This window comes from Trifolium pratense, linkage group LG7 (assembly GCF_020283565.1).
Source record: "Trifolium pratense cultivar HEN17-A07 linkage group LG7, ARS_RC_1.1, whole genome shotgun sequence".
NCBI lineage: Eukaryota > Viridiplantae > Streptophyta > Magnoliopsida > Fabales > Fabaceae > Trifolium > Trifolium pratense.
Window position 1 is genome coordinate 51,016,975 of NC_060065.1, and position 16,030 is coordinate 51,033,004.

Consider the following 16,030-nt stretch of genomic DNA (forward strand, 5'->3'; position numbering starts at 1 on the left):
TTCAAAGTTACATTTTGTCTTTTTGTTTCCTCTAACATAGGAAAAAAAAAAGATATTAAAATTCCAATATTTTCTTCCATAGTCCTTTTCATAATCAGAAGATTTAATGTAAACCGTACGAGGATCACGTTACAGTGATTTTGTCCACTAACTATATAGATAAAATTTCCATTTTTCTCATTTTTCCATAAATTCCATCACACTATCTCTTCCTATTATTGATCCTCATTTTTTTCACATTAAATATATTTTATTCAACTACGTACAATAAACATTAATCATCTTGAATGGACCAGAAGAATTAAATGTTGTTATCTTCTTCAGTTTTTTGGTACTTCATCATTGATGATTTAAATTTTCCTTCTCTTAGTAGGAGTAACATTGGTTCCATTGGTTTTTTCACTTTCCAAGCTTAGAAAATTTTCGTCTAACACATTAACTGGTGTGCCTGAACTTGAATTCACATTAAACATGGATTCGTACTCCTCCTTAGCTATATCTTGTATAACATTATAGCACTCCACAACACTTTCCTGCAGTAAAAATACCATCTATTAATCTTAAAATAGAATTGTACTATTAATGATATAAAAAAAATAGTAACTTAGAGCAATTTTGTCCTAGAACTTCCGGATCACACTCCATTGTGGTCAGGAATTTTCCGCATTCACGCAATCGAGATATCAATGGTTATTCGATAATATAAAAATTTGCATATCTTTAACCATCTAATTTTGATCGAACGACTATCGATATCATGAATGCGTGATTGCAATAGTCCTTAATATTTTTGTCACATCCGTCTCGTTAATCCTTAAGGTTATAAATAAGCAAATATTAAAGGCTCATAAGATAGATTTGTCAAAAAGTTAGAAACTATTAGGAAAGATTGCAAATTCACTAACAAAATTAGTACATTACTCTATACAAATTTAAATAAAGAGAGGAAAAAACTTTTATTTTTCACCACTCATTTTATTAGAGATAATTGATGTAAAAAAAAAATAGAAAAAGAAAATGATGAGAGAATATGTACTTTATTTACATATGAACAATCGGATATTGTTCCCAAAAAGCCTGGATATTGAAATGGAAACAATTCATGAGAAGCATAAAGAAGAGATGAAGCAGCAACTATAGATGGCTTGAATTCCAAAACCTTAATATCTGCAAAAAAAAATAAAAAAATAAAAAAATAAAAAAATAAAATAAAAAAAGTAAAATATCAAACTATAAACTATAAGTTTTGGTTTTCTCTATTGTAACAAAAAAAAATACTATAAGTTTCCGTGAAGGTTGGTAGGAACATTGCAGGTAATATGAAAAGATCAGAATTCAAATCTTGGTATATCTATTATTCACCTTAAAATGTGATTTTCTAGCTATTGAACTATCCGACAAAAAACAAATTCTATATGTAGTATCAAACTATAATTCTATTATACCTTTTTGTGACTTCAATATAATTTCAGAAGCTCTATCTTTAAGAACTTTTAATGTTATATCATCAAGCCTAAACAAATTGATGAAGTAAGGAATGAAAGAGAAAGGAGTGATTGAACGCATTCTCCAATGTAATGCTCCTAAGACAAGTGCTTCCATTCTTTTTATTGTTTGTGTCTCAAATATGAAACCACCATCACTATGATTCAGAAGAGCCTATCAATAAATAAATATCATATAATAACAAAAATATCAATATCTTTTATAAAAACTTTGGATTAAAATTTTAATAATTTTTTTTACATTTAAGGTAAGATTCTTTTTACCTGAACATCAGTGGCAGAGTACTCTGTTTTCAACATCTTTATTGCTAGAGAGAAGCAAGTTACTGCAATAAGTTTATTCGCCCATGGCTTTGGCTGCTGTTACATGCATACCCATTTTAGCTTAGATCTCAAGGGAGCATAATCTAATTGAAAATTTTATTTTTCATTAATTATACTTAAGTAAAAGTTTTATACCATTTATATGATACTCCATCGGTCTCATATATAAGGAATTTTATTTTTCACGTTCATTGAATAACTGATATATTTGGTCCATAATATGAACGAGTTATTTAATGGTTTTTTTTAAAAAATACTTATATATGAGACCAGCAGTAAAGTAATAAATCCAATAATGTTATTTAATTAGATTGAGCATGGTGTTTGATTTTCTTACCAATATCCCTTGATTAGCAAGGAAGCGATCCAAATAGTTGATAGCTAGGTAAGTCACAAATGGATCAAAGTTGCAGGACAACTACATGGAACCAATTAACCCAAATTAATAAATGTTATTTTTTTCTTCAAACTACATGTTTGAATTTACGGTGATTTTGTCAGAATCAAAGTGTACCATCGTAAATTTGACAAAATAATGTATTTTGTTGCTTAAACAAAATCACGGTATTTGAGGTAATAAAACTCGCCATAAATCCAAACAGATATCGAGTAAATGTTTGGATTGACAGTGATTTTGACAGAATCAGGTTCACAAGTGAATCATAGTTAATTACCTGTGAGATTAAAGAGATGAAATCACTTCTAACCGAGGCATCAAACTCGTTTGATTTGAGACTATGAAAGTAATTTAGTGGTGGGATGTGGTCAGATTCAATGAGAAAAAGAGAAGAAACACATTGAGAATTAGGAAGGTCATGGAAGTTTTCAAGAGGGTTTTCAAGGTTAAACTCCATGGATGTGTGTGTTGTGAAGAAATTGTTGTTAGTGATGGTGAGAAGTAAGAAAGATGACAAGCATTGTTAAAGGGAAAGAAAAGAGAGCAAAGAGAAGTGATAAGGAAAAGGCAATGAGAGAGTTTTCAGCTTTTTCTCATATGAAAGCTATGGAGTTGGAGGGGGTTGAATTGTTTTAGCTTTGCTTCTACTAGTTGCTAGCTACTCATTAGTAATGTTTTGGCACAAAACACAATATCTCTATTTCCTTCCTTTGTTGTCTCTAAATTGGTGAATAAAATATGGGAAATATATAGGAGGTAGTAGGCCTTAGTGTTTCATGACTAATGCTAAATACATTTTTAACATTTTTTTTATAGGTTAAAATTCACATAAGTCCCACCAAATTATATGAGATTCGCTTAATTTTTTGAGATTTATGTGATCAAATAAAGTGCGTTAAAAAGTCCTAGCACCCTTCTTCATTGCAATGAATTTCATGAAATCATAGGATGTGACTAATACCATCCCATAAACATGTGTGTTATATAGGTAGGACCCAAGACTTGGGTTGTATGCTCCTCACTCACACAAAATATATAAATTTTTTATATAAGTATCATTTTCTCTAATTTAATATTTGAACCTGAACCTTATAAATATATAAATTTTACATTGTTCCAAGTAATAAAAGATTTCAATCCTTTAAATAAATCGTTATAAGTTCGATCCTCTTACTTTAATCATCGCTACAGATTCTCCCACTTACTCACACTTGACATCCAACAATATTCTATTCATGTGTGAGTTTAAGTTTTCATCTATACTCCTTTTCAAACATAAGTTTTTTCATTCATATACAGTACATTAATATTTTCTTCATGTACATTATTCACATAATCTACTTTGACCATTTTTTTTACCATATTTGTTTTACTAATATATAAAGACAAATATTAGTAGGGTTTGTCTTACATGTACAATATTGCACATGTTAAAGTAACCAAAAGTAGTAACTATTTAATGAAAAACAACAATTATTTATTAAAAAAATATATATTTAATATGAAATGCACAAGTTCCAATACAAACTTACTATTTTAAATTTCTTAATATGTGCAAATTTGCACATGATAGAAAAATCAATATTAGCATATAAGATGTTATTCAATTTCTCTCATTTAATATTTTCAAAATATCAATTTTATAATTTTTAATAATAGACAACTAAAAATATTTATAGCCGCCTGACCAAAAAAAAAAAAAAAATATTTATAGCCTAAATTGTGCATTGTCAATATGTAAAATGGTCAAACTACAACACTTATTTTAAAGCACCTGGAGTAAGAGGATCCTAAATATCCAATGCTCATTAGATACACAAATGGTTTGGACACCATATCTTTATCCAAACTCATAAGATACTAGATGTATAAATTCTCTTATATATTTTTCAACAATTATCAACTTTATTTTTCTCCAATGTTAAATAGCTAGAAACATTATAATACATCTTTCACTTGTTTGCAGCAGCAGGGTGACAACTATATATCTTTGTTCTGTTTAGAACAATAATTCCTCTTCCCCAGTGAATTAACCAAATCTGGGAAGACCAGACTATCAATAGGACAAATAACCATAAACGATTAAAACATAAGTAGCTAAAAGCCAAAACCACCATTTAATCTAAAGTTGTCTAATATTTTTTTATTCATGTATGCTTTTTAGAATTGTATTTTTGTCACTTGTCTCAAACCAGTCCAGTATATGGCACATGGATGAGTAATCTCTGTTTTTGCTGGAATCAAGTTGTTAATCTGTATTAAAACAAGTAATATGTTTTTATAATTTCATAAATTCTGAATACCAAATTAACTAGAAATAGCTTATTTTTTCAGTATATCAATATTAAAATATGGAACCAAAAACAGAGTACTTTGTAAACAAATAAAGAAAGACTAGTTTCTTGATAATTAGGGATTAAGAATCTTATTCCATTATTGTTTTTTAACTAAATTGTAGACATTAGACCAACCGTTACAGTTGGTCCGGTGGTGATTGACACTAAATTTAGTAGGAAAGATCACAGTTCGATCCCCCGATCGGGAGGGCCTGAAACCACGATGCCAAAATTGACCTCCTAACCAGATTTGTAATATAGTTCAAACAAGTAAATTAGTTGTAGCATTTCATATTCACCTTTTCCAAACTAAACTCATCTATATGAATAGAGAATGACATACTATATAATGTGTGTACATATATAAAATTTGTAATTTAGATCATATAGTTCCATCATTCAATGTGTCACAATAAGATAAGGTTTCAATTTGGGCATGTGTTGGAACCAAAGTTTGTGAAACTGAGAAAATGGGTAAGAATTTAAAGAGATCATGTTTATCCTAGGTTCATAATAGGAACAGCATTAAATAGTAGAGTAAATTATCATAATAAATATTGAATAAGTGCAACTGCTATAGTAGCGTGATACTTTCTTTCCTTACAGCTGTTACAAACCCTATTTTCTAACCCAAACATCAAACATGGGACCATCACAAGAACCTTAGTCTACTTGTCTAACAGATATGCACCAATCAGTGTAATGCATGCATTAGAAGCTGCTAGTGTGAAATTAGATTCACTGCACTCAGGATTTTACCGCATTCATGCCGTCAGAAATATGGGTTGACAACTTAAAATCAATTTAAATTTGAACTGTCTTATTTTAATCGAACGGTCATCGATCACTGACTGCTTATGTAGAAATATTCGACTGCAGTGGATCTGGATCATGATCCTTTTTAATATTCGACTGCATGCAGTGGACAAAACTTATGAAAACAATAAGTTATGAGATGTTTGGAAGTTGTTTTCAACTTATTTTTATAAGTTGTACATGTCCAAAATAACTTATGAACACAACTTAACTTATACTCTTTTATTGAAATAATTTATATATACATAAATATTCACTATGAAATTGTTTATAAAAATACAAGGTGATATTCACAATTAAGGGAGAAAATAGAACAGCTTATTATTATGTTTTCTTCAATTAATTGCACCAACTTTAGGTACAGTTCATTGAAAACTTTGTGCAGTAACATTTTGGGGCCGGGCCTGAAACCCACATGGAGGCATGCAGTTCCTTTTATTTACTCTCTGTAATTGTGAGAGGAACAAAAGTAACATACAAAGATAAAAGCTACTATAAAACTGATAAAAGCTTTATTCCTATAGCCAGATCTAAATCAATAATAAGAAGAGACAATATTGAAACATCTCTATACCACAATAACAGAAAATTAGAACTTTGCCTATTTTTGGTATTATGATGAGTATATCAAAATTACAGTAATCTACTATTATTTTGCAGAAGCTACATCTAAATTGTCATAATTCTGACATACTCACTGTGATACCAAACATATACTTCATCTAGTGGCTGGTCGTGAATGGAAATCGAGACTTTAAGCTCTTGGTAAGAAAATTACTAGAGATTCACCAAATATATAGAGTTAATGTTTTATTTTAAGAAAATTTGATTAAGGAGCTTTAATTTATTTTATACTAAAAATATTGTGTTGAGAAATTGTTAAAAATCGTGATTTCAATGCATAATGACTATTTTGTGGATTTCTTAAATTCTATGTTCCTTTGTATCATCAGATTCATCACTATCATGAGCAATATATTGGTCAAAGGAACATGCAATTGATTGAAGTTACTTTTCGGCTACATATTGCCTGTGGGACATGTGTGGAAAAGGTAGTAGTAGGGTGACTTTGGGATCTTGTCACCTTGACTTTCGAAATATTCACAATTTTTAAAAATATATTTATTACAATGATTTTTCAAGAGAGCAGATCCTCACCGGTTTGATTTTCATAGGAGGGAGTAAATTTTTTATCCCGGTCATTGATTCATTTCTTAATTAAATAGTTATCTTGCAATAGTAAAAAACATGTGGTAAATATCAAACAGGAGGAAATTTACACTGCAGGGAATCCTCATTCGATTTTTCTAGTTACATTCAATATTTACTAGTATCTTTTTAATATTAGGGGTGATTAGAGATGACTAATCATCAAATACAATTTGACTATTTACAATTATGATAATATAAGACCAATAATCACCGATATGGTGTAATGTGGTATTTACATAAATCATAAATGGTTTATTTGTTTAGGATCGCTTACTGATTTAAAAGAGATGATTTTTTTTAATAGCTTTTAGTTATTTTGATAAGTTAATCTTCATAGTTTCACACATACATGAACATCTTAATTTTAAAATAAAATGATAAGATAAATCATGTAAATCTCAAGTTAGATAATATAGACAAACTTTAGCCTTTTATGGCGTGAAGAGCATATATAAAAAGCAACAATACTAAGAAAAGAATGTATTCCCATCTTTCAAAACAATATTTGATTCATCATGTGACAAACCATATAATTCTTTTTTTTTAATAATAAACCATAGAATACTCTCTTCTTCATTTTTTCACTTTTTAATATTTGATTTCTATGAAAAATAAATTATAATAATTTTAAATTCGGCTGCAAAATAAGTAAAATCTGACTAAAGCTCAACTAAGAAATTTGTCTAGCAAAAAGTTTATATACTCCTTCTATCCTGATTTATAAGCAAAATTCTATTTTTGAAATTCATTCAATAATGGATGTATCCAGTGTATAATACAAGCTAGATACATTAGTTTTTCAATGAATTTAAAAAATTGATTTTTGCTTATAATTAAATATGGAGGGAGTATGATTTATCTTAATTTAGGTCAACCCCAAGCCACTTGGGATGTTCTAGTAACTACTAGCCGTAATTAAGTTGTGAGACAAAAGTTGTGGAACAATGCAAGATACAAAATATATGTTTCATCAATTCAAAACAACTTTAAAGAACGTTCTATTCTTTGGGATGCTTCAATCTTACTACTCTCTCTTTGGGAGAGGTTTCTTTTTTCATAGCTATATAGTCCTTTTGCTTTGTTTATCTTCTTTGACCAAAATAACATATTTTATTTCACACTTTCCCCGTTTTTTTTAACCTCCAGTTCTCGGATGAGTTTCATATTAGATATAAAATGGTTTGAAATTTAAGTTTATAAATAGAGATAATTTTACTTACAAGTCGGTTTTAGGGAATTGAGTTAACCTCAATATAATTTTAAGATAATATTAAAACTTCTTATCCATTGAGTCACCTACCATTAGATTTTTGTTGGCGGATACTAACATTTACATCTATGCACAAAGTTTAATAGTGTTAAACGTGAAAGGAAGAAGGATATTAAAAGAATCGTGATAATCTAAACTTCGATCACAAAATAAATAAATTTAAGTGAGAATTATGTCAAATAAGATATAAACTCGAATTTTCTAAAATAATTTATCAATTTTGTTGAGCTCATTAACCATTCAATTCAACCGTTTATTACTTTTTCTTTTTTTAATTTACAATGAGCTGAGAATCGAACACATGACCTATAGTGTACTAGCAAAATTCCTTATAAGTATATTGCAAACATATGGCTTCACGGCTTATTACTTTTACTACTTGCCTTGATTTAAGAGAAAGCATAAAGAGATACCCATTATTTGTTTCCCTTTTTATTTGAAGGCTTACTCTTTCTTTTTCATAGCTCTTTTGTTTTACTCACGTTCTCTCTATTAAGTATATGATCATCACGATACATATCCACAAATTTTGGAGATTGTAGAAATTTAATTAACAATGAGATTGCACGCTTCAAAACAATAACATTTTTTAAAATTTAGGGTGAAGAACAACTATTAATTCTTTATTAACAGAAAAATGAAGCGAAGAATAAAATCAAACACGGTACCAAACACTAAAGAGTTCCGTTTAGTCTCTTTCCATCTTGTGCAAAAACCGGCGATTAATATTTTTTTTTTGGTACATTGAAACCGATGATTATTAATAATATATTTGCCATTAAAAAAAGTATTGAAATGTGATAGTTCCTGACTCTTTTATATAAACTAAAAATCTTGATCGGTCCAAATGGTTCGATAGAGGTTATTTAATAACATATGATCAAACCTAAAATTTGTTGTGGATTTAATTTAACTTTTACAAAACTGTTTTGTAAGGTAAATTTTTTAACTACATATAAATTATTGTTCAAACCGTATCTCATAATCTATTCAATATAAAAATCTTAACAACTCTCCCGTCAGGATTTTATTACCCAGTGTGGTCGTATCCAACTCGATGAATTAATCTAGGTAATTATGTACAGAAAATACTTAAATTAAACAAAAAATTAATTTACCAAATAAACAATTAATGGTACCAACGAAATGAAAAGGCAGACAAAGGTGGAGAAGGGAATGATGATTTGATGAGTACATGTGGCACGCCATACCTCCCATGCAGATAACAGCATCATTTTATGCTTATAGTGTTTGCTATTTGCAATAGAGGGTGTAGACAAGGAATTGGACCTTTACCTAGCTATTTGGGACAAACTAAAACGCATGCAATAATTTATGTTTTAGTGGAATTAATGACATTGGCAATATGGATTCCTATTTATTTTTAATAATTTCTACGTAGAATCTATATTTTTATTAATATATATATATATATAAATTATTTTTTATAATTTTTATGGGATCTATATTTCTACGTAATAGTACTTATATAGAAATCTATATAGTAAAAGGGTAATTTATTCTAAAAAGGGACAATTAAATATGAATTTTTATATATTTTGCGGTCATGTAGCAAAATATAATTTCTATGGAACCTGTATTTCCATGGTCGGTTTTAGAGTAAAAAACTGAGTTGGGAAGATCTGTCAAGCTTTAGGATAGGTCATGTTTAAAATATTTTATCTTTGCGCTTGGGGCAATGACGCAGCTAATGAGGTTCTAACCGAGGTGCGTCTATTGCTGGTTGAAAACTATTTCTAAACCCCCTCTTAGGCCTTGGTTTATCCTTGGCCTTTGAGAATTTCTGGAAGGGCTCCCCTAGGGGTAAAGTTAAAAAAAAAAAATGTTTAAAATATTTTAGAAATTTTCTCTTGCAAAAAGTTAAGTTTATTTTATAGAGGAATAAATTAAATATGAATTTTTATGAATAATTAATATACACTATTTTATAATGAAGAAATGAAAATACTATTTTATACACATATAATTTAATTTAAAGAGGAAAATTAATTAATCAAAACAAATAATACACACAAACTTTTTATTATCAACATCATAAAAGAAATTAACAATAATAATGATCCAGCTAGCTAGTAGGCAGTGTTTGAGGCAAACAAACTGCATATCAAAGTACTAGCTTTTATTCTAATTATTCATCAATTTTCCTAGTGGAAAACTAACTTGCCTCATTAATCTTAATAAACTTTAATTAGTTATAATAGTTGAGTTATTACATGGTTCATAGCAAAACTCAGTGATATCAAGGCAATTACACTTCAAAGGCAATGACTCAAAACACCTACAAGACTTGCAATCTGAGTGACAAGTTGGTTTAACATCATCACAAGTACATTCTGGTGGGATTGATCTTGTGCAAGTACATTTGTCACAACAAACTGCATTTGTTGTTGCTGCCAAACCCAAGAAAAAAAGTAACAAAACTACCTTCATCTTCAAATCCATCTTACTTTGTATATGTGCTTATAATTAGTATATGATGATGATTGTTATGTTTTTTTTGCCTTGATTGTATATATGATGGTTGATGCAAATAAAACTTGCATTGGCCTATTATTTATAGTTACATTTGGATGAGGGCGGTTTACAAACTAGTCATGACTAAGGACAATGTCTTACTTTGTGTGCTTCCTTTGCAATTGTATGTATAGATAGATTTTTAAGATATATGTGCCATCATCATCTTTTTTTATTCATCAATTAGACTACAACATGCATAATAATTTATACTTAATTATAGGTATTGCTTTGGGTAAAAAATAATGAGGTACATATACATTGTGCGAAAAAAATAAACTAAAATAACCAAATGTTAGTTGGTTCAGTGGTGATTGGCGCTGAACTTGATAGGGAGGAGACGGTTCGATCCCCGCAACTGCATTTGGGAGGAGACTAGAACCACTTGATGCCAGAACTCGCCCCGAACTATGGACTACTAGAATCTCATTCCCCTAAGAACCAGAAGGTTAAAAAAAACTAAAATAAGGAACATATAATTGTAAAGCAGTATGTATATTGTCAAAAATAGCAAAGCAGGAAGCATTCAAGAACATTTGGAATGATATTTGCTAAAAATGAAAATAATAATTGGATGTCAACATATTCATTTTTTTAGTTTAATTTCAAATCTCAAATTTGAACTATGCAAATATAATTGGATGTCGTATTTTTGTCCATAGAAATGTATTTATATAACATAGTTTTTTTTTTTTGACCGATTATATAACATAGTTATTATAATTAAAATTCTCAACTAGGAATGTACCAAAAAAAAAAAAAAATCTCAACTAGGATAACTTATACCAAAAAATAGCAACTAGGATATATATTACGATATGCTGACTCACAATAGTCTTTTTTGGATCAAAGTCATAAGCCCAAACGGCTACGGCTGGCTGCGTCAATTAAAACGGTAATAAATAATTAGGAAAATATTTTTTTTTGGACAGACATAATGTTGCAATATCATTTCTATTTTTTTTTAAGCAAACACAATCTACTTAATTCATTAATAATAATAATAATAATAATAATAATAATAATAATAATAATAATAATAGATTTAATATAATGAAGAACACAACCAAAGAAACTGTGACAAGCTCACAAAATGTCTGCTCTAGCTATCATATCATATGAGCTCCATATTTGCTTGAAGCTTTGTGAACTTGATCTCAAAATTTGGATTACATTGTAACAACAAATTAATTGGTAAGGTAATAGAACTCAATTCCGATACACCTCTATGATTTGAAATTTTCTCATTTGAGAAAAACCCCCCACACAAACACACACACACAAACACGAAATTTTCTAATTTCTATAACATTCGCTACTTATCCGCTACTTAGGTAGAAAATTGATAAAAATGAGGTTTTTGAGAAAAAAACACGCTCCTACCATAAAATTTCCAAAATTTTAAATGTAGATTCCGCTACTTAAATAACGCAGACGGGTTTATTTTGATAAGGTTATAGGGCGTACGAGAAATGAAGTAGGGTGATAAAAGTAAATCTCCTCTTCCTAACTCTACTTACAACCCAACCCAAAATCTAGTATGGGCCATATATAAGTGGGCCAAATAAGAAACAAAAAATAGTTAAGCCCAAATTAAAGAATAAGTAAAAAAAAATACAAAAGAAAAACATAATCTGAATTTGAAGTTGCTGGTTGTGATTGGTTGAATAATATGTGGCACCTACATGGCCTTAGCACCTTATCCCATAAACCATAGTATTGACAGTTGTGGTGGTCGTTAAAAAAACCACACATCATCTTATTATTACAATCTCCTTTCATTCTCAAACTCACAAAATCTTCCTCACAATGGCTTCCACTACTCTCTCCCCTGCAACTCCTTCTCAGGTATCATTAAAATAAAAAGCAATTTTTTTTGTTAAAGTTAGTTTCTTTTGAGTATTGTGATTAAAAGGGTCTTTTTATTTTTATGATTTCAGCTATGTTCTGGAAAGAGTGGGATGTTTTGTCCCTCAATGGCTCTTGTTATGAAGCAAACAAGAACTCAGATGATTGGAAAGAGTAATAAAGGAATGAAAATTACTTGCCAAGCTACTAGCATTCCTGCTGATAGAGTACCTGACATGAGTAAGAGGAAGACCTTGAATCTGCTTCTTCTTGGTGCTCTTTCACTTCCTACTGCTGGAATGCTTGTTCCTTATGGATCCTTCCTTGTCCCTCCAGGGTAAGTTTTATTTATTTCTTAGTATTTTTTATTATTAGCTCAAATTAAGGTTTTATTCCCTATTTGGTGAGACATGTTGATGTTGTATTGACTTGTAGAATTGTGTGAATTGGTGTTTAGTTTTAATCAAATCAAGTGTTGGTTTAGGATTTTTCTGTTAACTATAATATAGTTCTATTATAGGCATGTAGCATGTAACATGTAATGTTGTATAATATATGAAGCACCGACACAAACATAAACACTGGATATGATAATGATAATTACATGTAAATAAACATTGGTAATAATTTAAAAAATTAAAGTGATTGCATGTATGTAGCCATTCCTGTTACTTGTCGGACACTGGAGCACGTTTTCAATTTGAAGTATCGGTGCTAGATAATATTTTTTTGTTGGTATTTAACCCTCTGGTTCCCAAGAGAATGGGGCATCGGTAATCCAGAATTAGGCAGTGAGGTAAGTAAAGTTTGGCTAAGAATTGTTTCCACCAGGAATCAAACTCGAGTTCTTCCGAACAATTCGTCCTAGGGGAGCTCATTAACCACTTGAGCACAATGTCTTGGTTTCGGTTCTAGATAATTTGTACTTGTCGGATACTCGAACACGCTTTCAATTCATGTATCTTACTTTTCATATAGTCATAATTTTAATGATTTTTACGGTGAGGGACTATTTGAATTGATTTTTCCCAACTCTTTGGAATATTGCCTCCATTATTTCACTTTGCTTTCTTGTCACATTAGCATCAAATTCCATAACATGTTTAAATTTATCCCATGTCTAATAAAATGTATCAAACAAGAGAACTATTAGCATTCTACTATGTTGCTCGATGCTAATTATCTGTTGCATTTGGAATCCAAAAAGTTTTATGATTCTTCATTCTCAGTTTCTTCACCTATCAAATTATTAATGAAAAACACATTACAGGTCAGGCTCTGCAACCGGTGGTACTGTTGCCAAGGATGCCGTTGGCAATGATGTAGTTGCAGCAGAATGGCTCAAGACTCATGGACCAGGCGACCGCACTCTTACCCAAGGATTAAAGGTAAGTGTAGAATTGTTAAGTCGTTAGAGCATCTCCAATGAGAGTTCTTATCAGGGTCTTTGATATTCAAATAACAGAACTTTTTTAAATAACAGGGTGATCCTACCTACCTTGTGGTAGAGAGCGACAGAACACTTGCAACATTTGCGATTAATGCCGTATGCACTCACCTCGGGTGTGTCGTGCCGTTTAACACTGCTGAAAAAAAGTTCATCTGCCCATGCCATGGATCTCAGTACAATGACCAAGGAAGAGTTGTAAGAGGACCCGCTCCCTTGGTAAGCAGTCAGGCTTCTTATGATTTGTTTCTTAGGGATTGTTTGGATTTACTTATTTAAACTTATCTCATTGACATAAACACTTGATAGACTGTTTGAGAGAGTTTATGAAAACAACAGCTTATGATATGTGTATAAACTATTTTCAGCTTAATTCCATAAACTCTCCAGGATAGCTTGTAAAAACAACTTATAGCTTATATGAATACAATTTGACTTTATTTTATCTTTTATTAAAAATAGCTACTACATAAGCTCTTGTATGACAAGCATTAGGCTATAAGCACTTAATTAAGTTGTTAATCCAAACAGGGCAGTAGTGTTCAATTCAGTCGTCAATTGTCTTTGCTTCATGCACTTTTACTAATGAATATTCTTGTTCTTTTTGTTGGACAGTCTCTTGCATTGGCACATTGTGATGTTGGTTTAGATGATGGGAAGGTTTTGTTTGTTCCTTGGACTGAAACAGATTTCAGAACAGGTGATGCTCCATGGTGGTCTTAGACTTCTTAAACTTGTCCCTATATTGTAATATATTCAAATCTGAAATTCACACATTTCTGTTTTTGTATTAATTCATAAACACATTTTGTAATCAAATTGATATTGTGTGTATTGAAGCTGGTATAAGGTGAAAACAAACCTAGATGTTGTTTTTTCGCGGTTTTGTCCATAACTTACTTTTTGTGTTAATCGTCCTACTCCTACATTTGATGATATATCATATATGACTTGAACAAATGTTTATAAGTGAAAGACAATCTTCAACGTGGTAATTAACGAAAAAATTCCAATTGCTTGAAAGACGGATTGATGAAAAGACTTGTCTAATTGTTATGGATTATGTTATTCAATGTCATTAGTCATTTAGCTACTGGAATGGTACTACCAGCAATGTGTTTTTATTAGGTTTATAGTTAAAATGATAATTCTATAAAGATGGTTGTTGCCTGAATCTAGGATTAGGTATTTCATGACCAACCCCATAGAACTCCAACTCAACTTGCACATCTTAGTCATAATTACTATCCTTTTTTATCCAAATGCAAGTTCCAATCCCATATAAGAACTCCTATGTTTAATGCTTTAATGATCAGTATTGATTGAAAGTAAAATTATTTACATGCCAATGATGCCATCACATATAATAATTTATAAATTAAATCTTTATAAAATGAAACCTAAAATGAAAAATAACATCAATCTTAACAAATTTAGTTTTTTCAAAAAATATGTTTTGCCACATCACCTAAACCATTAAATGAATAAAAATAAAAGAGTGAAGACACATTTTGATCATCACAATTTTTTGATCAATTCAATCATCAACAAAAAAAAAATCAAATTAGTCCCTAATATTTTTATGCTGAAGATAAATTAGTCTCTTTAATATAACGAATAAAAAAAAATTATCCTGAAAATGAACATATTAATTAAGGACTATTTAGGGTGCGTTTGATCTGTTAAAAATAAGGGACTGGATAGAACAACTTCAGTTGTACTGTGTTTGATTTTAAAACTGTTCCTGATACTGGACAAACTGGGGTCAAGGGACAGGACAAAAGCTGAAATTCTTGTCCCCCACAGAACCACGAGACAACTTTTTGTCCTCAGCACAAGTTGTTTAAAATAGCAAAATAACCTTTTGTCCACCAAACATCGTACAACACAAAGTTTGTTCAATACCTTAAACCTTTGTCCTGTGCTGTTCTATCTTGTACTGTCTTGTACTGTTCTGTCCAGTATTTATATTTTGCAGATCAAACAGACCCTTAAGGTTTTATTTTTTGTCAGAAATCGAATGTAGATTAAAGATAATAAAAATTAGAGTGATGTTGAATAACTGGTATACTTAATTAAGGAAATAAAAAAAAAATTGCAATGAATTTTTTTTTTATATTTTAAAAATGTTAACCATACAAACTCAAAAATAACATTATTGTATTATATTTGATTTTCTTAAATAGTGTCCGATGAACACTTATTAATATTTTCTTAAATTTTAAAATGTCATCCTAACTGGTACTCCAAGATATTAGTTAAAAAAATCAAAATAAATAAATTTTACACTGAAATAAATATTTTTTATATTTTTAAAATGTAGAATACATTTTGTCAGAA

The 16,030-nt window shown here is 29.9% G+C and overlaps 2 protein-coding genes and 1 non-coding gene across 4 annotated transcripts; 2 read left to right on the forward strand and 1 right to left on the reverse strand.

Annotated features, from left to right (window-relative positions):
* LOC123894636 (putative cyclin-D6-1) lies at positions 1–2,959 on the reverse strand. 2 transcript variants are annotated; one of them, XM_045944695.1, is made up of 6 exons: positions 2,504–2,959; positions 2,167–2,247; positions 1,770–1,862; positions 1,446–1,659; positions 1,037–1,167; positions 1–533 (listed from the first exon to the last, which is right to left on the reverse strand). In XM_045944695.1, the coding sequence occupies exons 1-6, from the start codon at positions 2,681–2,683 to the stop codon at positions 351–353; spliced, it is 882 nt and encodes a 293-aa protein (XP_045800651.1). In that variant the 5' UTR covers positions 2,684–2,959; the 3' UTR covers positions 1–350. The 2 variants fall into 2 exon arrangements, with proteins under 2 accessions (XP_045800651.1, XP_045800650.1); XM_045944694.1 differs by having other exon boundaries at positions 1,770–1,865.
* A 6,582-nt stretch (positions 2,960–9,541) lies between these two features.
* LOC123900233 lies at positions 9,542–9,692 on the forward strand. The gene has a single exon (XR_006805885.1). It is a non-coding gene; the product is annotated as a U4 spliceosomal RNA (small nuclear RNA).
* A 2,397-nt stretch (positions 9,693–12,089) lies between these two features.
* LOC123894639 (cytochrome b6-f complex iron-sulfur subunit, chloroplastic) lies at positions 12,090–14,568 on the forward strand. The gene is made up of 5 exons (XM_045944698.1): positions 12,090–12,243; positions 12,336–12,580; positions 13,514–13,631; positions 13,727–13,909; positions 14,306–14,568. Exons 1-5 carry the CDS (start codon positions 12,205–12,207, stop codon positions 14,411–14,413), a joined length of 693 nt encoding a protein of 230 aa, XP_045800654.1. The 5' UTR covers positions 12,090–12,204; the 3' UTR covers positions 14,414–14,568.
* The last annotated feature ends 1,462 nt before the right edge of the window (positions 14,569–16,030 follow it).

What these genes read in the sequence shown, in the direction of transcription:
- LOC123894636 (XM_045944694.1), bottom strand. Translation starts at nt 2,683, where the DNA reads ATGGAGTTTAACCTTGAAAACCCTCTTGAAAACTTCCATGACCTTCCT. An exon ending in ACTCTGCCACTGATGTTCAG is followed by an intron (nt 1,660 to 1,769) that starts GTAAAAAGAATC and finishes ATTTATTGATAG; the next exon opens with GCTCTTCTGAATCATAGTGA. An exon ending in ATTGTTCATATGTAAATAAA is followed by an intron (nt 534 to 1,036) that starts GTACATATTCTC and finishes TTTTTACTGCAG; the next exon opens with GAAAGTGTTGTGGAGTGCTA.
- LOC123894639 (XM_045944698.1), top strand. Translation starts at nt 12,205, where the DNA reads ATGGCTTCCACTACTCTCTCCCCTGCAACTCCTTCTCAG. An exon ending in CCCCTGCAACTCCTTCTCAG is followed by an intron (nt 12,244 to 12,335) that starts GTATCATTAAAA and finishes TTATGATTTCAG; the next exon opens with CTATGTTCTGGAAAGAGTGG. An exon ending in CTCTTACCCAAGGATTAAAG is followed by an intron (nt 13,632 to 13,726) that starts GTAAGTGTAGAA and finishes TTTAAATAACAG; the next exon opens with GGTGATCCTACCTACCTTGT.